This window comes from Callorhinchus milii, unplaced genomic scaffold, assembly GCF_018977255.1.
Source record: "Callorhinchus milii isolate IMCB2004 unplaced genomic scaffold, IMCB_Cmil_1.0 Scaffold1, whole genome shotgun sequence".
Classification (NCBI taxonomy): Eukaryota; Metazoa; Chordata; class Chondrichthyes; order Chimaeriformes; family Callorhinchidae; genus Callorhinchus; species Callorhinchus milii.
Window position 1 is genome coordinate 31,185,398 of NW_024704742.1, and position 23,143 is coordinate 31,208,540.

At 43.8% G+C, this 23,143-nt stretch overlaps 1 protein-coding gene and 1 non-coding gene across 3 annotated transcripts in view; one reads left to right on the forward strand and one right to left on the reverse strand.

Moving 5' to 3' along the window:
• The window catches only part of LOC103187954 (glycerol-3-phosphate acyltransferase 3-like), a gene marked incomplete at its 5' end in the record, with an annotated part of 34,533 nt that extends 17,871 nt beyond the window's left edge, over positions 1–16,662 (forward strand). For both annotated transcript variants that reach the window (XM_042339393.1, XM_042339397.1), the window contains 6 exon segments: positions 3,473–3,588; positions 5,710–5,765; positions 7,987–8,072; positions 9,511–9,639; positions 12,651–12,730; positions 15,753–16,662. In XM_042339393.1, coding sequence (XP_042195327.1) covers positions 3,473–3,588; positions 5,710–5,765; positions 7,987–8,072; positions 9,511–9,639; positions 12,651–12,730; positions 15,753–15,849 — 564 coding nt within the window.
• Positions 1,336–1,407, reverse strand: trnaa-ugc. Its single transcript has one exon. It is a non-coding gene; the product is annotated as a tRNA-Ala (tRNA).
• Positions 16,663–23,143: the final 6,481 nt, after the last annotated feature.

Here is a 23,143-nt window from a genome sequence, read left to right on the forward strand (position 1 = left end):
TTACTTCTTTGATTGGGTTTTTGGTCTTCTCCCTACTCACTCCCCTCAGCTCCTAACCCCAGCTTGTGTGTCATGCCATTAGACGCTGTATAAATTCACATGTACACAGCGCCTTTCACATCAGAAGCAGAGAGAGAGCATCCCAAAACACTTAACAGTAATTGTATTTTCTGACCTGTCTGAGTTGCTATGGCGTGCCCCCAATTGATTTAATCTGAAATAAACGAATAATCACTGGTGAAACTTCTTTAAAAAAAACATCAGAATATGTCAGGCGAGTAAACATTCCTCTCTTAAAATTATTCCATCACTGGATAATTGGATTCAAACTCTAGGCTGCGTTGGACATTCCAACCCACATTATTCGAGCTGGACTAGTTGCACAACACAGGTGAATCTTCAATCCTCACAGGATTGGAGCCATCGCAGTGTGTCTAAATTTATTTTTCCCTTCAATCTTGTTGATCAGCTTTTTTTTTAAAAAAGGAAGCAGTTCCACAAGCCCTTTAGTTTTGTGTGAGTGTGTAGTTTGTTTAATTTTTATGCCTACGGCCTCTATTTACGTTCTGGATTAAATAATTCCAGGTGAAACAATTTGGTTACATTTATACGTCCTGCCCCTCTTGGAGTTTTAAGAACATTTTAACAATCCTTGTATTTGGTGTAGCAGCAATAACCCTCAAAATGGCTGGAATCCCTTCAAAGGGAATTGCTGTCAAGTGCAGTAACTGTATAATTTGTAATCAACATGATCTTTCCCGCCTCAATCTTTCCACTGGTGAGAAACAATTAATTTTGAATTGAATTGTTTTAAGTTGTAGGATCATGCTCACCTCCTCTGACTCCAGTGTGAAGTCATACTCTACATATCTGACCTATACTTACTTGCATTGTGGATTCCTAAGACAAATTTGCTCCAATTCATCTTCAGTCTTCATTTATGCATTGCACAATTTAATAGATCTCCCATTTCCTTATTCTCTCACACATTTCTGCCACGTCAAGACTTAAAGGACCTATCTAGCTTTCAGTAGTCTGTCTGCTTATTACACACCTGAATATTTCTGTGGAGTTTGACTCCTTTGACCAAACTACAATCATTTTTTTCTATTGCCTTCATTTCCCTTTTAGAAAGATTACAAAGAATGTACAGTACAGAAACAAGCCACTTGGTCAAACCAGTCCATGCCAGTGTTTTCACTCCACACAAGTTTATACTCCATCCTTACTCCTGTCATACTCTTCTATTCCCCTCTCCCTCATGTAAAGGTCCAGCTTCCTGCTGAATGCACCTACACTGTCTGATTCAAAACGTTGCTTCAGGCAGAAAATCTGTGGAGATGCCGGGGATTGAACCCGGGACCTCATACATGCAAAGCATGCGCTCTACCACTGAGCTACATCCCCATTTAGTTCTCTGTAGGACTGAAGTTCTGAGCTTTAAGGACTATTTTGCCTTAAAATTAAGTTGTGCGGAACGGCAGAAAATGTTTTAATCCAGTCTTAATTCAGAAAAGTTTTTTTTAAGAACTGCAGAAAAACAGCTTTCAAACTTTAAAAATGTAGTGTAGTGACTACATTTTTGTAGGTGAAGTTTGTGTGCAGCAGTGTCCCACAAACAGCCAAAATGTGAATGACCGATTTTATCTGGGGGATTGTTGGCCAGGAAACAGGGAGAAATTTCCTTCTCTTTTCAAATGGTGACACGGGATCTATAATGTTCACCTGAACTGAGCGAGAGAATATTATGTAAAACTGGATTAGAATCTGTTAAGGAATAGGACTGAGAGCTTGTAAACATAATAATAGATGATTGAATGCTTACTTTGCAAGTGAGAGACCTGGGTTCGATTCCCAGCAGGGTGAAACCTTGGGCAAGTTTATTTACTCCACACGCCTGATGATAATCCCTCAAATAAAAAACAATAATAAATTGGTCATTTCAATCCACGACTGTTTGTGGGACACTGCTGTGCGCAATTGGCTGCCGTGTTCGCCCACAAATATACAGTCAATTCACTTTACAGTGTTTTCTGTGAAGCGCTTTGGGACGTCCTCCCGACGTGAAAAGCGCTATATCAAATGCAAGGATTATTATTATTCTGTGAAGTGCTTTGAGACGTCGAGAAGATGTGAAAAGCACTATATCAAATGCAAGGATTATTATTATTACTCCAAGTATAGCATACCATTGATGGATCGTATCAGTTAAGTTTATGCAGGATTTCCTAAAGGAAACAGACTTAATGAGAGACATTTTGATGCCTTACTAATGTTCTGATGAAGTATTTTCATAGCACATGTTAACTTTGCTAAAGAGTTGTATGTATGGATTGCTTTTGCCCTTAGCATGTATTACTATATCGAATGCGTCTATGCAGTGTTCACTGGAATCATAAGGGATAATATTCCCTCACCATTTAGTTGAACGATTTTAAGGATGTGCTCATAATGGGAAAATTGCACATTGTGAAAATCACTGAACTTGGTGTCAGTGCTGAATATCTTGTCCTGCATGTTCATTCTGAGATTAATAATCTTTTCTGGTGGCCAGGAAAATACTAAATACAATCCAGCATCTGCTCCTGTGCTCTGCTTCACACAGTGTGCTGCGAAGTACAGAATTAGTGGTGCTTTCACTTCTCCCTTTGCCTTGCACTTCATTATTGGTGTATTACAATTCCTGAGATTGCTAAAATCCCTAGGGATTATAACATGATGATTACCTGCCACTCCTTCCTTGCCTAAACAGCTTCCCAAACAGCTCCTGCCTCTTTTTCTCTCAATCTAGTCTTAATTTGGAAATGGTTCTTTTTTTAAGAACTGCAGAAAAACAGCTTTAAATTTTAAAAATGTAGTGTAGTGACTACATTTTTGTAGGCACTACATTACAAATGTAGTGGATGGATATCTCTTTCTAGTCCTTCAATTGACCGTGACCATATAAACTGGCTGTACAGAGCAGATAACAGTTACCATTTTGCACATGCTATATTTCTAGTTTCTCGCCAGCATACTGCCATATTCCTTATTTTGTAGGTTGCATAAACATTTAATCCTCTAAAATTAAATTCTCATTCTTTTTCTCCTTTCTCCCCAAAAGGGAAAAACACCTCCGTTCACTCATGTCAATCTTGTACTCACACTCGGAAATAGAATCATAATATTGAGCCCGGTGTTTTTTTTGTGTGTTGTTTCTTTATTCAGAGCCATTATAGTGAGATATGTTGCTGGTGTTTGATAAATTACAGTAATAAATGTGACTATATTGTGTAAATGTTTGCACGGATTGCCTGAACTGGTGGGACGAGTTGCTTGGGTGGGAGGATGCTTTGCGGGCTGAATGCAACCTGTTGTTTGCAAGTTGAAACATGTTTTAAGAGACATTCCCTGATTTTTAATGTATATTAATATTGATAAAGTTGTTTTGGTCATGGAGAATTATGACCTGTTGGTGTCCTTGCTTGAACAGGTTGGACAGGTGCATGGCGGATTGATGGGAATTATTCAGAGGTCTATGGTGAAAGCCTGCCCACATGTCTGGTTTGAACGAAATGAGATGAAAGACCGCCATCTGGTAATGAAAAGGTTAGCCGCGGCATTGCTGCTTGTCAAAGCTCCTGAAACACTCCAGTCTTTTCGCATTCCCGCATCCCACTTCCAGAAGAAATGTTGAATTCAAGTCCGAGAACATTGTCGCAGTGTGATGAGTTTCATTGATGTATTTGATGGGTTTTGGTATGAGTTAGCATTTCAAGAATACAGCTTCAACCCATTATAACACACCTCAGTACACTGAGGATCTGCTTATAGCACGGACGGATCTACAGTACTCTGGAAGTGAGGTATGCTTCCAGTATTGACTGGTTGGCTATTAGCATTGACTGGAGGCTTCCTGTTCATAAAGGCAGACTCAGAAGGCCAGTGTCCTAGCAACCATTTGTGTGACGTCAGCCTGATAACCTGGAAATATCATTTGTATAGTGCAAGGTGTGGTTTTATAGATCCATTCATGGGTTGGACCCATTAATCTTGTTTCATTTTAGGACATTTGCAAATAGGGTTTCTTGTGTTAATCACAACTTCCGGTTTGTCAACCTTGAGTCAGTAAAGTCAAAAAAAAAAGGTTGGGCACAACTCAAAACTACCCTTGATTATTTATCCCAAACAAAGGTGTTCAATTTGCGTGTGAAGCTTAACTGTATAAACTGGTAACTGTTGCGTTACAACCATCCTTCCTTCATTGTGGCTGTTATCATACTCTGGTATCTCCTCTGCTTCACCATTGGTAGCCGCACTTTAAGTCACTGCACCTGAGACTCTGGAGCTCTGCCTCAATCCCTCTTCCTTGCCTCGTGGATGAAGATCATCCAGAACTCTGCAGCCTGTGTCCTCTCCCGCATGAGGCTCCGCAACCCTATCACCCTCATCCTTGTGAAACTCCACTGGCTTCCCATCACACAAAGGCTACAGTGCAAGATCCTAGTTCTCACCTTCAAAGCCCTCCATGGTCTTGCTCCCCCGTACCTCTGCGACCTCCTAATCCCCTACCATCCTGCTCACTCCCTCCACTCAATGGCCTCTGGCCTCCTCACCTCAGGCGCTGACAGCATCACCATCCATGGAAGCACACTCCACTTTGCTAAGACAGTCCGGAATCTTGGGGTCTTGTTTGACCCTCAGCTATCCTTTCTACTCCACATCTGCGCCATGACCCGCTCTGCCTTCCCCCACCTCCGCAATGTCGCCTGGCTCCGCCACTCACATCGCAGGCCGCCAAAACCCTCATCCACACCTTCATACATCCAGGCTCGACTACGCAAACTCACTGCTTGTCGGCCTCCCCAACTCTTCCCTCCACAGGCTGCAGATCATCCAGAACTCTGCAGCCGGGTCCTCTTCCGCACCAGGCTCCATGACCCTATCACCCCCATCCTCGTCCAACTCCATTGGCTTCCCATCACACAGAGGATACAGTTCAAGATCCTGGTCCTCACCTTCAAAGCCCTCCATGGTCTTGCTCCCCCCTACCGCTCCGACCTCCTAACCCCCTATCATCCTGCTCCTCCCTCCGCTCAGCGGGCTCCGGCCTGCTTCACGTCCGCCGCCTCACTCGGCCCACTATTGACAAGCGGGCCTTCCGCCACTCTTCCCTCACCCTCTGGAACTCCATCCCATTGTCCCTCCACCTCGCTCCCTCCCTTACCCCCTTCAAGACCCATCTCAAGACCCTCCTCTTCGACCGTGCTTTCGATCACCCTGCTTCATCCCCTGCCCTCCACCCTTCCCGACTCCCAGCTTGGGTCCATAACTCTCTCTGTCCAGCACCTTGGGATGTCCTCCTGACGTGAAAGGCGCTTTACAAATGTAATTTTGTTGTTGTTGCCTGTCTTCAGATCACACCTGAAGACATTCCTCTTCGATCGTGCCTATGGTCACCTCCCCTCTCTCCCGGCTGATGTCAAGCTGTTGACAGCTCTGTGACGCTGCCTCGTATGAAGGCGCTATATGAATGCAAGTTGTTGATGTTGTGGTTACTGTATGTATCATTACATCTTACAGACACAGGGAGATTTCCATGTGTAGGTAGCATGCATATGTGGAACTCTTATTTGATTTTGATCATCTTAAACATGGTGAAGGGTTTCCCAGCCAGACCTGGCTGACCAAAAAACATTGTCCTTTCTTTTATATTTCTTCTCTTCACAGATTAAAAAATCATGTTGCAGATAAGACAAAATTGCCGATTTTAATATTTCCGGAAGGTAACTGAGATTTTTTTAAACTATTCCAACCAAATTGTTGATCACAGTATAATTACCCCAAATAACAACAACTTATATTTATATAGCACCTTTCACATTGGGAGGACATATCAAAAGCGCATCACACAACTGACTAGAAGAACTGAGGGTAGAATGTGTCCAAAAGCACAGTTGAAGACATAGGTCTTAAGGCGGGTTTTGAAGGTGGTGAGAAGGTGTAGGGATTCTGGGATAGAGTTGCAGACAGTAGAGACACTGTGGACACAGTGGTTCGTGGTTAGCTCGCTCTCCTCACAAGCGAGAGGAATAGGGTTCGATTCCTGGGCAGGGCGACACCTTAGACATGTTTCCTTACTTCACACTCTTGTTTACCTCGCAGTAAGTAGGAACACGGTTGAAATCTGACTGGCAGATCTCTTTCTGGGGGTAATAATCCCTCAAAAAAAATCCACAGTTGTTTGTGGGACACTACTGTGCGCAATTGGCTACCGTGTTTCGCCCACTAAATACATAGTCACTCCACTCTACAATAGTTTCTATGAAGTGCTTTGAGATATCTTATAAGTGTGATAAGGCACTGTATCAAATGCAAGAATTAGTATTATTATTGTTGTTATAAAAGCTTGCCCACTGATGATAGGGTGGAATGGGTGGGGATATGAAGCTGACTGGTGTTGGCTGACTGGGGCAGTAGGATTACAGAACTAGGGTGGGACAAGACCATGGAGTACTTGAAAGCGAGGACAAGAATCTTAAATTCAATCTGCTGGGTAATGGGGAGGCAGTGGAGCCGTGTGAGAATAATCGATAAGGTGCCGCATTAAAGGTTAGTCCAAAAGATAAGGGCCCATGGAATTGGGGGGAGCATATTAACGTGGATTTGGGAATGGTTAACAGGTAGGAAACAAAGAGTAGGGATAAACAGGTCCTTTTCAGATTGGTGGGATGTGACTACTGGAGTGCCACAAGGATCAGTCCTTGGGCCTCAGCTACTTACCATCTACATCAACGATCTAGATGAGGACATCAAAGTTAATATATCCAAATTCGCGGATGACACAAAACTAGGAGGAAGTGTCAACACAGAGGATGACATTAAAAAAATGCAGCGAGACATAGATAGGTTAGGTGATTGGCAGGTAGGTGGCAGATGAAGTATAACGTAGGGAAGTGCGAAGTCATCCACCTAGGTAGCAAAAACAGTAGAGTGGATTCTTTTTTAGAAAGGGAGAGATTGGAATGTGTTAGCGTCCAGAGGGACTTGGGTGTCCTTGTACACCAATCACAGAAAGTTAGTCTGCAGGTGCAGCAAACAATTAGGAGGTCGAACGGTATGTTAGCATTCATTATGAAAGAATTAGAGTACAAGAGTAGGGAAGTCTTGTTGCAACTGTATATGGCCCTGGTGAGACCACACCTGGAATACTGTCTCCAGTTTTGGTCTCCTTATTTAAGGAAGGATGTACTTGCCTTGGAGGGGGTGCAGCGTAGATTTACTTGGTTAGCACCAGGGATGAAGGAGATGAGTTACGAGGATAGGCTGACCAATTTGGGCCTATATTCTCTAGAAAATAGAAGAATTAGAGGGGATATTATAGAAACCTATAAGATCATCAAACAGTACATAGTGGGAGATTGTTTCCCCTGGTTGGAGAAACTAAAATCAGGGGTCACAAACTTAAAATCAGATACCAGCCCTTTCGCACTGAGTTGAGGAAGAACTTCTTCACTTAAAGGGTGGTGAATGTATGAAACTCACTACCCCAAAGGGCTGTTGGCGCTCAGTCCTTGAACTTATTCAAGACTGAGATAGATATATTTCTTATTGCAAAAGGGATTAAGGGATATGGGAATAAGGCAGGGTTAGGTTATTAGCTGTAGTTAGATTAGAAGATCAGCCATGATTGAATGGCGGGGCAGGCTCGAAGGGCCGAATGGCCTGCTCCTGCATGTTATGTTAACTGCATTTTCGATTTGAGTAAATATGGTAATTCATAACTAGAAGAGTGGAGTAATTTATATTGAATATTTACATAACCATTCATTCCTTCTTCAACCAATATGCCTTATGCTGCAATTTAATAGGATTGATTTTGTTCATGGAATTATGTTGGCTATTGAATAGTGTTTGACATTCAGGGATATGTTAAGTAGGGTTGTGTGGTCTTGTCTTATTTACCCCTGAAGTAAGGCACTGCGTAACTGTGTAACTCTCTTGTAGGTACCTGCATTAACAATACCTCTGTCATGATGTTTAAGAAAGGAAGTTTTGAAATAGGAGGAACTTTTTACCCGGTTGCGATCAAGGTAACGCGATAAATGTTCTGTGTGTGATTCTTGCATACTGTCGACTTTAATAAGTTTTGCCCTTGAATTATTTGACACTGTATGTTGAAGATGGCACATATTTCTGAAAGAATTGCATGTATGAGGGAGAACACTATTCATTGTGGAATCCTGTAGTTCAGGGGTTAGAGCACTCACCTCGCAAGCGAAAGACCTGAGTTCGATTCTCAATAGGGCAAAACCTTGGCCAAGTTTCCTTACTCCACACACCTGATAATAATCCCTCAAGAAAAATAGAACAATAATAAACTGGTCACGTCAATCCACGACTGTTTGTGGGACACCCCTGTGGGCAATTGGCTACCACATTTCACCCACAAGTATACAGTCAATTCACTTTACAGTAGATTCTGTGAAGAGTTTCGAGATCTTTGGAAGACGTGAAAATCCTACATCAAATACAAGGATTATTATTATATATTATAAGGGAATAGGGTTTATGGGAGAGGGGATTAGGGGGGTGGAGGCTCATGTGGAGTATAAACACAGCATTGACTGCTTGGGCCGAACGGTGTGTTTCTGTGCTTATCTTTCTATGTATCCACGTAGAACTCATCCTATCTTAGTTTACATAGATGTACATTAATTGAAGAGCATGGAAACAGGCCATGTGTCCCAGCCCGTCAGTGCTGGTGTTTCTACCCACACATGAGTCTCCACCCACTTCTTACTCTCTCCCATAATCCTTCATCCCCTTCTCCCTTATGTGAATAATAGTAATAATCCTTGCATTTGATATAGCGCTTTTCACGTCGGGAGGACGACCCAAAGCGCTTCTAACTTCCTCTTAAATCATATGTATCTGTACTATCTGCTAACTGCTGCTATGGGCAGCCAGTTGCACATTCTCACTGTCCTATACTTGAAGACATTCCTCCTAATTTCTAGTTTCATCAATCCATTTAAATTCCCAAGATATACGTGACGGAAGAGTTCGCCATAAATACTCCTCAATGCCAAAAAGATAATCAAAAAAAAATCAGAAAATTCATTCAACCTGGCCCCATTGGTGCAAAAAGACCTGATCATCTCAGTCTAGACCTATTCCTGTAATGAGCGATGCTGTTCTTCATTTGGGTGAAGAAGATGTGTGCAGTTCTTGTCGCTCGGGATGGGATGATCAGACTCCTTAAAGCAGTTGCAGGTTGGTTTTGTGCGTTCCCTTTTTTCTCATCCTCCCCACCTTGTTTTTTTCTATTTTTTTCTCTTCGTACTGATGGTCATAGTACACAGATGCCATTCAAGAGCAGAGCATCCTCTTGACTTGCACCTTTAGGCCTTTGCGACTCCCATGTTTAACATGCAGATTCTTGGGATCTTTGAATAAGTATTTTTGAGTGCAATGCATATTCTCTTATTGCTGCCCTTGCTTGACCCTGTGCCCTGTGCTTTGTTGCAGTATGACCCTCAGTTTGGTGATGCTTTCTGGAACAGCAGTAAGTATGGAATGGTGACATATCTGCTCCAAATGATGACCAGTTGGGCCATCGTCTGCAACGTGTGGTACTTGCCCCCAATGACTAAGCAGGTTTGCAAAGATCCTAATATCCATGTATTATACTAATATCTGCCATGTATATCCTAATACCAGTGTATATCTTAAAGTCCATGTAACAGCTAACCCTCAGTGGTGATGTCATTTGCTCTTCGCAGTGTTAAAGGGGCTGTGCTGTTCTGTTGGCAAAAATAGTAGTTATGTTGTGGCCACAAGCACTTGTTAATAGTGAAGGCGCATTCGCAATGACCTAGCTTTGAAATAAAGCAAACTTCACTAGGAAGGTCATGCACTTGATGCTCTTCAGAATTAACAGTGGTTATTAAGGGATATGTGATATGTTATTATGGGGCAGCAGGTAGCGGCTACAATTGGTCTCAGTGTCCCTGGGTAAGGGAGGGGTGATAACCGGCCAGGACTCTCACTCCTGATCACCATCCAGACACTCATGAAAGGGGTGTGTGTGGGTGTGCAATGTACAATATAGAGATGGAGTCTTAGCAGGAAGAAGTGGATGGAAGCCTAATTGTAATGAAGAGCAAGTCTTGACTTCCCACCCAACCAGCCATCCCTGCCCTCAGTAACTAAGCACTTCTGTCCATCTCATTTTGGTGCAAGGTGCTTGTCTACATAGGTTATTCTGGATAGCTAGAAATTGTTCAAGCATCTTAACTGCATCGTGTACTGAATGTACTTGCAGTCCAGAGTGACACTTCAGTGCTGAGCTGGGGAGCACTGCTTTGTCAGAGGTGAGTGGGCTGAATGCCTTTGCTTGTGTGTGTGGCTCAGACTTGAACTGGGGAATGAGCCCACTTAACAGCTGTTGAGTGGAGCTCTTCAACTCAGCCCTTCAACATAAGGTTTCAAAGTATCCTCATGTAGCAGTGGTGAAAAAAAATTGAACTTTGGATCTTGGTAATATATTAACCCTCAATCGATTAGTCGCTGGCTTTGTGAACTATACAGAGTGGCTGTATAATAGTCAAACTATGAGCTGAGAAGTATTTATAGTTTAATATGTTATTAAACTTTTAAGACAGCACAGTCATAGAATTTGAACCCCAGCCTCCTGCATAAACAGGAAATCTAGCTGTAGGTGCTTCGAGGACAATGATTGTTGGTTAAATATTTTCTATTAACCAGCAATGAGAAACGAAACACTGCAGGAGGTTGTGTAAAAGTTGTCTTATAAACAAAAAGTTGCAAATATATTAATGCCTGCAAAAGAGTCTTCAGTATAATCCACATGAAACTGACCACCTACTCACTCAACCCCATCCCTACCCCTCTCCTTACCTCCTTCCTTCCTTGTCCCTCTACTGACAGACATCATAAACCTCTCCCTGTCCACTATCACCATTTCCAACCCTTTAAAAATAGTTGCAATCACTCCTATTCTTAAAAAAAAACCCTCCCTGGACCCATCCCTGCTCTCAAACTACCGCCCCATCTCCAACCTCCCTTTCCATATTCCTGGACTGTGTTGTTACTTCCCAGCTTTGTAACTTCCTCTCCCACCACTCTCTTCATGAACACCTCCAATTGGTTTCCACAGCACAAAAACAGCTTTGGTCAAAGTGACAAATGACATTTTGTCCATCAGCGACCAGGAATCCCTCTGCCTCCTCATCCTCCTTGACCTCTCTGCTGCCTTCAATACTGTTGAACACTCTATCCTCCTCCACCGCCTCTCCTCTCACCTCAACCTTCAGAGTTCTGTCCTTGAATAGTTCAGATCCTATCTCTCACACCGTCTCCACTTCATCTCCACAAACGGCTTGTCCTCTTGCCCCCTTACCATCTCGTGCAGCGTTCCTCACGGCTCTGTCCTTGGTCCCCTCTTCAATACCTATATGCTCGCTCTTGGTCACATCATCCACAGATACAGGGTCAACTTCTACATGTATGCAGATGACACCCAACAGTATCTTTCTGCCTCCACCCTTGACTCCAGGACCACTGCTGTCCTGACAGAATGTCTGTCAGACATCAAGTCCTGGACGAGAGTGAACTTTCTTCAGTTGAACGTCAACAAGACCGAGGCCCTCCTGATTAGTTCCTATCAGTACCTCCTCCACACCTCAGGCACTGACAGCACACTCCCTCCATAGGCTGAGATCATCCAGAAATCTGTAGCCTGTGTCCTCTCCCACACCAGGCTCCGTGACCCTATCAACCCCATCGTCGCCTGACTCCACTGGCTTCCCATCACTCAGAGGATACAGTTCAAGATCCTGGTCCTCACCTTCAAATCCCCCTTGCTCCCCACTACCTCTGCGACCTCCTAATCCTCTACCAATCTGGCGGTTCCTTCCACTCAGCAGGCCCCTTCTCTCCTAACCCACCATTGGCAGGTGGGCCTTTAGCCACTCTGCCCCCACCCTCTGGAACGCCATCCCGCAGTCTCGCCACCTCGCCCCCTCCCTTGCCTCCTTCAAGACCTGTCTCAAGACCCTTCTCTTCAACCGCACCTTCAATGAACCTCCTTCCCCCCCCATGCCCTTCAACCTCCCCGATCCCGATTCCCAGCTCGAGTCTGAAACACTGATCGTTGAGCGCCTTGGGACATCCTCCCAACATGAAAAGCACTATACAAATGTAATTTTGTTGTTGTTGTAATTATATAGTGGGACCTAGTTTATAAGCGTTTCATAGGAAGACTAGTTCATTTATTGCATAGTTGACTCCGACCTTTACTTGCACAAAAATATGCCAGATGCCCTTGATTACCACTTTAACTCAGGCATGCTGGCCGGTGCTGAAGAAGCTAAAATAGTTGGCAGTCAGGGTTATCAGGTCGCTACTGATGTCACTTACTGTGTGTGCTACACATGCCTGCCCTGCGCTGGAAGCACCGCTAACTTCCTAAAGTCGTCCATTTTTGCTTGCGCTGTTCTTATGATTCAACTTCTGACATCCTGCACCCAGAGAAGGCGTTATAAGAAGTGGCCCTGCATTGACGTATGTTGTAACCGTCTTTGCTGCTGCTCCTTCAGGGGTAGTGAGGATCAGTCAGTAACCAGATCTGTCTCTTGACCCTGCAGGAAGATGAAGATGCCGTGCAGTTTGCCAACAGGGTCAAAGCAGCCATTGCACAGCAAGGAGGACTTGTGGATCTTTCCTGGTGATTTTTTTTGTGCTGATTTTACTTGAATGTGTGGCTATTTGGAGACTTTGCCTCCTAAAGAATTGCATATTTGAATGATTCCCTTTCCCTGCCTCACCATCACCTCACTCCAACTCTAGGAGGAAAGAAGGGTTTGAGCTGCAGACAGGCTCTCTGATTGCTATCTGTGCTACTCTGACATTGTGTGGAAAGAGATCTGACTCACAGTGCAATGCTCTGCCCCAGAAATCTGCAGAGATGGACTAAATAGGGATGTTTCAACACAAGATACAGATACTTGAGTAGTGGAGGTCTTAATGGGTATGGAGAAAGGACAATTGGCTGCCGGATTTCGCTCACACATTATACAGTCAATTCGCTATACAGTATAATCTGGGATTAAAAGATTTGCCAAGGTGTAATAAACAGATGTGGCTAGTGTGATGGCTTGACTGGCTTTTTCCTGTTTTCCTATGTTCCTATGTGGCAATTGGAGGGGGAGGGGGAACTGGGAGGGGAAGGGAAACTGGGCCCCTATCCTGTGTGTTGTGTTGGCTACTTTCCACAAGGTTCACTATTTAACCGCTGAGAACTGGCAAAACTGTGGAGTCCTGTAGCTCACAAAGGAGAGACGAGGTTTCGATTCCTGGCAGGGCGAAACCTTGGGCAAATTTCCTTACTCCACACGCCTGATAATTATCCCTCGAGGATAAATAAATAATAAATTGGTTACTTCAATCCACAACTGTTTATGGGACACTGCTGTGCGCAATTGGCTGCCGGATTTCGCCCACAAATTATACAGTCAATTCGCTTTACAGTATAATCTGTGAAGCGCTTTGAGACGTCTGGAAGACGTGAAAAGTGCTATATCAAATGCAAGGATTATTATTGTATAAAACTTGCATGTGTTACTAGTATTCGCTCGTTCAAAAGGAATTTGGACAATATTTCTAAGGGAGAGAGGGTCATCAGAATGCAAGTCTAATCTGCTGTGATGCTGACTGCAGTGTTGTAGAGTAAATGGGATATTGAGCAATAATATAATAATCATCCTTGCATTTGATGTAGCACATTATCATGTCGTTGAGACATCTCAAAACGATTCACAGGATACACAGTAAAGTGTAGTGACTGTGTGTTTTGTGGGTGAGGTGGAGTAGAGATTCTCCTGGGAGTGAACCTGATGGATCTCTGGGCCTTTCTTCACTTGTTTCTGTCTAATTTGTGTATATTAATATACAGTGTGTAGCTCACTGAACAAGTTGAGTGAGCTTGAGGGATGGGCATCTTCAACAAAATCTCACTAGTTCGAAGTTTGGAATGAACTAGTCACCTGGTGGAACAAGTGAGCTACTATTTGTGCAGGAAACTCTTTGTGTGTGCGTGCGTGTGCGTGTGTGTGCATGTGTTGAAACCTAAACTTTGTGTTGAAATGATTATTTGAACTCCTCACCAAGTTTACACTACCTTCAACGTTCACCCTGCTGTGCAACTGGGTGACAGTACCAGTTAATCGTGACTGCCAAACGCACTTATCTGCATATTTTTAAACTATGCACTGATAGCTGTATATCAAACTGTAACCCTATGAAGAATAATCCGTGGGGAGTAATTCCACCCAGGTCTGTATTTCCTCATATTTCTGTAGGATTTCAGAGCCTCTAGAATTTAGTGAGTTGTTAAACTCACCCTTAACTTTGCAGCTGATTTTCTGTAGTTCTTAAAGAGAACTTGCAGAAAAACAGCTTCACAATTAAGATAATATTTAAGAATTTGTCAAATTCTGAAATGCGGTTTGGAGTGACATATACAGGATTTAATTCCAGTGCCCATTGTGGAGCCCTTATTGAGGACTTCCGTTGTAAATCATTGTAAGGGCAGCCTCGAGGATAATGTAGACAGAGCTGTAATTTAGGGACCAGGAGCTAGGTTTGCTATTCTGAGCCGGGGCTACATGGAGAGGATAAATTGAACCCAGTCTGCCCTGAGTTAGGGAGGAGAACACCAACCAGAGTTCCTGTTGCTCGTCCCTGGAGTGGTAATGCATGTGTGTGGCAGATGGTTGAGGAGAGGTCCTGCTCGGCTGTGACGCCCTCTGCTGTTGAGTAATTTGCCGACACTCGCTGTCATTTCTCACACATGGCCACTCAGGGGTAACCGGTGTCTGTGGATCTTTTTTAAAAAAATATATTTACTTATAAACATAATATTTATTACAACAGAAATCCAAAACACAACATCTTCTATTACAATTTTTTCCTTTTCTCCCAATATAAAGCACATTCTGTTGTTTACGGTACGTTCCTTCACCACACGTAGGTTGTGGACACGTTTTTTGGGGCCGCCCCATTGACACGGTCGGGAGTCGCCCCTGTATACACCACATCCATGTGCGCGTTCGCACACCCTGATAAGGCACACTTGCCGCACCGTACACACGTTTACCGTACATACATTTTTGGGACGCTCTTTGGTTACATCTCGAGTGTCCTTCTGTACCCTTACCGAGGAAAAGTAGGCCAGAGCAGGAACAGAGAGGCATAGACCAGTGGGGAGAACATTAGATAATAATTGAATACACTTAAAATTATATATGAATAGATCACAACAATTTGCAGAACTCGTATTGTCCCGAGGTTTAAGACGTGATGTGACTGACGACGTGTGTGAAACTCAGCAGCTGAAGGCCAAAGTATGAATATGGGAGTTAAACCTGTGGGGAAACTCGAGCCTTTGTGAGCTACCAATCCCCAGGATGGGCCAGTTGCCTGCATTTAAAAGGAAGCTTCCTCACAAATTTGGAGGAGCAATCTCCTGTTCCCAGTACCCAATTGTGCTAAGCAAACAAAGTGCTTCCCACACAGTTTAAGATGGTTCTGTGATCTAATGCATGTATGGCTACCACAAATGTGATTTTACTGTGTATATTTGTGTGTGCTTGGTTCTCTCCTGAATGACTTTCCACTAAATCAGAACCCTCATGTTGTAAGTTATTAGATCGTCGGGGGTTAAACATGCTCTTTCTGTGTTTATTCAGGGATGGAGCATTGAAAAGAGCCAAAGTTAAAGACATCTTCAAGAAACAACAGCAAAAGGACTACAGCAAGATGATAGTGGGGAACGAGAGCAGCTGAAGGGATTCTTGTCACTCGATCTTTTGTCCTCTTGGCTTCTGTCGCAGTCTTATTGTGCGGGTTGGGAGTTTGTTGAGTGTCTCTTTATTTTTGTAATTTTGAGTGCTTTGAGAGCAAAATAGAAAACTGTGTAAATGACAAAACTCCACACGTATTATTTGTAGTATTCTAATAGATCAGTGTGATCTGTTTTTTGTGTTCTCTTAATCTGATATTTCAAGATAGGGACTATCCTCTAATATTTATCCATAAATATTGCGTGTGACTTGTATTGCACAACAATGAATTGATTTTTAAAAAGAAGTTTAAATTTTTATTTGAAAGAAGAGGTGTCTGGGTTCTCAATTGGGCTGCAGTGTTCTTTAGCCTGGATTCCCAGTGCTTCCCTCAGGCTGTTCTGCTGAAAAGAAGAAGCCATAGGGGTTCTGGGAGTTTAGGCTAAGCAAAGAAGCATCATGTTTTAGCACTGAGGCAGAAGGACACCGGTTCAATTCCTGAAGTAGATCTTGAACAGGGTTATTTTGGTGAAAAATAATTTTATGCTTTTTAAATTAATAATTGAAATTAATACAGTTTTAGGTCTTTATCTAAGAGTTTTTAGTTTAGACCTGTTGACGTCAGTGACATAATGACTCAAGGTGACATTTGTTGTACAACCTACTGTGATGTGGAGTTCCAGAATGAATGAATATGAAACTATTATAATTTCAGTTTTTATAATCTCTGAATTCTGTGGGAAAAAAACTTGTTTACAGATGTTCAACTATTGAAACCAAAGTGAATATCCAGCATAAACTTTTATTTTCCAGTAAACTTATCTTAGTTCAGTGTCTCTATCTATGGGTTATAAGCATTCACTCCCTTAAAGTCTAATTGGGTGTGTTGTGTGGAGTGGAAAGTATTTAGATTGAGAATAACAGAGGCCTGAAATTCTTCAGAGTGTAGAATGCAATCTTTAATTCAGACTGAATTTGTAGGCGGGTTTTTTGCAATTCCTTTTACGGTCCCTTTAAAACCCGTGGAAAATCAGCTTTCAAATTAAGACTGAATTTGACTAAACGTTTTATGAAATTTTTCAGAATGTTAAGTTTTAAGACAATGGTCTTAAGCTTAAAAATGTGAGATGTCAGGCCTCAGGTAAGCTTTGGTGTGATACCATGTATATAACAAGTATATGTGACCATATGGGCTTGAATAGGTTTTCCTCATCTCAAGCTTCCTTTTGTATGTCCTTATGGGGATTTATACCAAATTGAGTCGATGAGCTATTTAATTTTACTACGGTAAAACTCACTTAAGTCTGATCTGTATAATCACCTAAGTCGTACATCTGCCCAAGTCCTGTTCAAGAGTTTATATTCTATGCAAGTTTGACAAAACTCATACTTTGCATAAGTCATATTAAATGTATAGTCGCAACTGATACAACTTATGTGATTGAGGTTTACTGTATCATCCTGTGGACCCCCTGCAATGTTTTATTCATGGATTAGATCAATTATTTTAGTAGTAAAACATGGGTTTAGGCAACAGGTAAGCTGCCTGCCTTTGTATAGACGCTTGATCCTATTGGGAAAAGATGCTCTTGTTGGTCCACAGAACTATCACCATCTGGGAAACATTAGGAGTGAGATTTACTATCAAATCATGAAACCCACTTAAATTGTGGAATGGGTTATTTTTTGGACCAACAATATTTGTGATGGAGCCAACTTTAGCTTATTGAGTAAACCTTGACAGGCCATTCTTGTGAGCAGTGCCAACAATTGGGAGTGACTCACAGACTGTGAAACCACTGGCTGCATCTTATTTAGGTCTTTTTACACCGATCTTCATTGGCTACTTCCAGGATCATTGCTTGAGTATATTAACATGACTGTACTTACTAACACAATGTTGCCTATTCTGACATTGAGAATGCTTTGTAATGGACATGGGAAGAGAGGGATGGATTTGTTCTGATATGTTGGGAGTCAGTAGTAATGTCAGATGATGGTGTGTAAATTGGGAAGAGGGCAGTCAGGTATTCAATTAGGAATACGTGGAAAGATGTGATGGTTCGTAGCAGGTTTGCTAACCCATTCTAAAATTAGTGAATCTGATAGATGTTACATTTTTCATCCCAATATCCTGACTCGAGGATGGACTTGATGTTGTGTTTCTTTCAATGACTCAGAGGTAAAGCCACTGCCTATATTGTGTAGCTGAGCTGTACAGACCAAGAGGCAAGGGCTTGGGTTTGAATCGTAGCCATAGCAGCTTCGGCTAAATGCCATACTGGGAAACCCAGGGGAATGCAGAGAAATTGCTTACAAAGTGGGAATGAGGAAGAGGTTTATGCTGGCAGCCAAAGTGCCAGCATAAACCATTGATCTTTTCAGTTCCTATACTTAAACTGTCATGAATCACTGGGAGCCGGGCATTCACAACCAAACATTAGTCAAGTAGGACAGTTCTGTGCTTTACACAAACTTGTGTCACTGATCTGTTTTTGAATTGTTAGTCACATGAGAAGATAGGTTACAACTGGAGCTGGGCAAAGCCTTATTGCTTTAATGACTCATTCAGCAATGTACTCATGTAAATCCCAAGTCCGCTAAGGATACTCTTTGAATGCTGCGGAGCTGCTTCTGATATTGGAAGACATTGTTACCTTCGTCCTCTGCTTATTGTCAACAGGTTCCTGGGATATTAGGTAACTCGATAGGTTAAATGTAGTTGAAATAATGCACTGCTTTTCAACGATGTTTCCAATTGATGTCAACGAATGAATTACCTTGAAAATAAGTTATTACAAAGAAATAATAAAAAGACACTTGTAAGTCTTTGGGCAAAGCAGCTATTCAAATAAATTCCTGTTCTTTCATTAAGACACAGCCTATTCAGGCATATTATTTGTTCTAGGAGTTGTGTGATTGTAGACTGAAATCTAGTCTGGAAACTCAAATTCCAGAGTTTGCAAAAATATTTAGCCTGTGAGGGCCTTAATGATTCCCTGCAAAGGAGTTAGAAGCCTTGTAATTTGAAAGGTTAATTCATCCATGATGCTCCAGTCTTGTGATCCATCCTTATCTGATGTCCTGTAGCTCAGTGGCCTTGCAAGTGAGACACCTGGGTTCAATTCCAGGTAGACATTGCCCACAAATATACAGTCAATTCACTTTACAGCATATTCTGTGAAGCATTTTGAGATGTCTAGAAGATGTGAAAAGTGCTATGTCAAATAGGAAGGTAAGTTGGGTCTGCATAAGAAGGTGATAGGAAGGTAAGTTGGGTCTGCATGGAGTTGAATTGGCTCCAAAGTTAAGTGGCCCGGCAATGGAATGTAGAAATCTTGTCTGGTTCCTGAGCCAAGCGGCTTCTTTATACTCCAGAGCACTGCTAATGACAACCCAGCCAAGTCTGGCACATTGGTAGGACTTGGAAGGGCAGACCAGTTACTGGGGCAGAAAATCATCCCACTCAACTCCTGTTAATCATGTAAATCAAAGCCCTAATGACTAGGAGAGTCCTAGCAAGATAAGCAGTGGTAAAGCTTGCCAGACAGTGCTATTAATGGCAAGCTATCTGGTTTTAGCTGGTTAAACTCCAGCTGTACCCCAACGTGCATTCTGGAGCCTCCAGGCTTTGGCTCTTGTCAGCCTGCACCTAATATTCTTAGGAATTGGGTAAGCAGGATGCGTCCCTCTATGGAGAGAGTGTGTATTCCATTCCAGACACAACAACAACAACAAAATTGTATTTATAGAGCGCCTTTCACGTTGGGAGGACGTCCCAAAGCGCTGAACAGTCAGGTGTCGGGGCCCGAGCATGGAGGAGGGGTGGTGTAGGGGTGAGGGAAGGCAGAGAGGTGGGAAGGAGACCAAAGGCATGATCGAAGAGAAGGGTCTTGAGACCGGCCTTGAAGGAGACAAGGGAGGAAGCGAGGCGAAGCGACCGTGGGATGGAGTTCCAGAGTGTGGGGGCAGAGAGGCTGAAAGTCTGGCCACCGATGATAGGGCGGGTCGGGCAGGAGACATGCCCGCTGAATGGAGGGTGCGGGCAGGTTGGTAGGGAGTCAGCAGGTCAGAGAGGTAGGAGGGGGCAAGGCCATGGATGGCCTTCAAGGTGAGGACGAGGATTTTGAACTCGATCCCCTAGGGGATGGGGAGGCAGTGGAGTCGGGCGAGGGTGGGAGTGATGGAGTCACGGAGCCTGGTGCGTGAGAGTACACGAGCTGCAGAGTTTTGGATGATCTGCAGCTTGTGAAGGGAAGAGTTGGGAAGGCCGATGAGGAAGGAGTTCTTGAGGTGACGAATGCGTAGGTGAGGGTTTCGCAGCCTGAGGGGTGAGACAGTGGCGGAGTCTGGCAATGTTGCGTAGGCAGTGCCAGTCATGGTGTGGATGTGGGGGAGAAAGGACAGTTCAGGGTCAAACGAGACACCCAGGTTCCTGACTGGTTTAGTGAGGTTGAGTGTGCAGGCGTGGAGGCTGATACTGCCAGCGCCTGAGGTCTTGCTGACATTGAGTTGGTGAAAGTTGAAGAAAGACACGGTGAAGTTTCTATGGATGGGTAGGTGGTGTATCGCGACCACATTACTCCCACCCTCGCTCGCCTCCACTGGCTTCCCATCCCCTAGAGGATTGAATTCAAGATCCTCACCTACACCTCACGGCCTTGCTCCCTCCTACCTCTCCGACCAACTATCCTCCTACTTACCTGCCCGTAACCTCCGTTCCTCTGGCTCCTGTCTGCTCCACATCCCCCGCCCCAACCGCCCTACCATCGGTGGCCAGGCCTTCAGCCTCTCAGCCCCTAGGCTCTGGAACTCCATCCCGCAGTGCCTTCGCCGCCTCCTCCCTTTCCTCCTTCAAGGCCGGTCTCAAGACCTTTGACCGTACCTTCAGCTTCCCTCTCGACTCTCTACCCCCTCCTCGCTCCCTCCCTCCCCTCCCCTCACCCTGACCATTTCCCCCCTGCTCGGGTCCTGACCCAACTGTCCAGCGCCTTGGGCATCCTCCCGACATGAAAGGCGCTCTACAAATGAAATGTTGTTGTTGTTGTACCTAGATGGTTTGGATAATCATAAATACTGTGATAGGTTTCTGCAAGTATTAGACATCTGGCTGATTTAGGGGGAAAAAATGCAGTTTCACAAGCTAAGTTTGAAGGATGGTGAGATGATGGTGTGGTGTCATTCTCGTGGCTAGTGATATCTGACTGACTGCTTTAGATAAGTTTTTGTCTTTGTGATGAACAGTCACATCACAAGTCAAGTCACATTTTTCTCCTCCGGAGCGTAAAACGTACTCGGTTTTATTTTGGCGGTTTGGACCCGAAGCTTGATTTATTGCCTTGGAATTTCCTTCGACCTTTATGCCTGTGTTTCTCAAACCCACGGGAGAATGGGTTAGTTGAAGGATGAGATCCAGCCATTGAGACCGAGGTTACCTTCACAAAGCACTAAGACGTCAGCGCTGCAGACAATGGTGTGATCTAAGCAGACACCTTGATTGGATTGCAGCTCTTCTATCGGCCCCTGCCTTTAGCTCGGGGCAGATAGATCACCACTGACCAGTCTGCTTTCAGAAGCAACTCATTTGACTTGAATTGAGTCGTCGTTCTGTCCCGCAGGGGGCCTGGTTCCTATTAGTTTCTCTATATTGTCTCTCTATAGTGTGCCCTTCACTGATGTGCTTTCCTGTTCTGTCTGACTCCTGTGCATCAAAATCGCTGGTCCAGTAATCACTGTTATTAAACCATAAATCACAACACAGGAATGTGATTTCATGGCGGTCTACCTATAGGCAAAGGCTGCCATCTGGTGGTTACTTTGAGCATTGCAGCTCAGAGCTTCACACGGTGCGAAGGTGGGTGTCATGTTCTTGTTCCTTGTGTTCTTGACACATTGCTCTCTCAGACCCCAAAATTCTCGCTGAGTCTCATCCTGTCAAGCCATTTTGTCTTAAAACGTTGACTTCCAAACTACAATCGAATTTAAGAATATTCTGTGCAATCCTGAAAATGTCAAGACGCATTTTAAGACAAAATGGCTTGACAAGTTAAATTGGAACAAGTAACCCAAATATATACTCGTGAGAAAGGTCCTCTTGGCAGAAGAAGACAATAGGATTGAACTGCACCACTTGGCCCTGAGCTTTCTTCTTGAAAAAGATGCTCTGGTGGTGGAGTGGATAGACCTGCAACACTCCCCTCTTTTCCTCCTCCCCACCCCCATGTTGGCTCCCACCCACCAGTTCAGTACTGTCGAGCACCTCGGGATGTCCTTTCCGATGTGAAAAGTGCTATATAAATGGAAATTTGTACTGTATTGCGCCAGCCTTCCCAGGGTTAGGGAGGGGAAAATCAGCCAGGGTTTCTGCTCCTATTTCCTCTGCAGTACCCGCTTCTTATGATGCTCGTGTGTGGCAGTCGAGTCGGCAGAGGTCAGGCTTGGCTGTGGTGCTCTCTCTGGTCGGGTAGCCTGCGGACACTCACCGCTGAAGCTCACACGTAAACAATGGCCTCTTGGGTGGCATACTGAAGAACAACCAGGTGCCCACTGACCCGCATCCCCAGCGAGAGCAGCCGAGATCAGGAGTGTTCACTGCTAAACCTATGTATACACCGAGTGGTTTCAAGCAAGTCAGTGTGCCAGTGTATTGAACAGGAAAGATGTGGAGCTGTCCTTCCTGCTGTCTCAAACTTTATTAAGTTTAAACACAGACTGACTGAGTTCAATCCATGTTTTAGAGAAAACCCCTTCACCGTTATCCATGGACTTGCCTCCTGCTGTAAATTTGTGTTGCATTGCATTGGCAACATGTAAATTACTGGAGTCTAACTTGATCCTGGAGTACAGACCAGATTCCTGGCTAGGGAAAGGTACGTGGAAAATAGGGAATGCTTTGGAGGCAGAAACAAAATGTTATAATAAGGAATATAGTAAGGAACCGGATGTGGGTTTGCAGCATAGAAGCCGCTGCAAATTGAAGTTGGTGCATTCTTTGACATTGATTCAAAGACTTTAATCAAAAGAATGTGTTGAATTGGCTGCTTCTTCAGCGAGTGAACTTGACCTGTGACTTTCTGCACACTTTGCAAAAAGTGCGAGCCTGAGACTGATGGTTGTGTAATGTAATTAAGAGAATCAGTCCGTGCGGAGGCAGATTAAATGCGTTCTGACTTGGGGCACGGGTTTGCACTGTTTGATATTGGTTGGCACAAGAACACAATGTAGCCAGATGCCATTGCTGCAAGGACGGATATCTGGTGAATGTGACCCCGGCGATGCTTACAACGTGGAGGGATCGT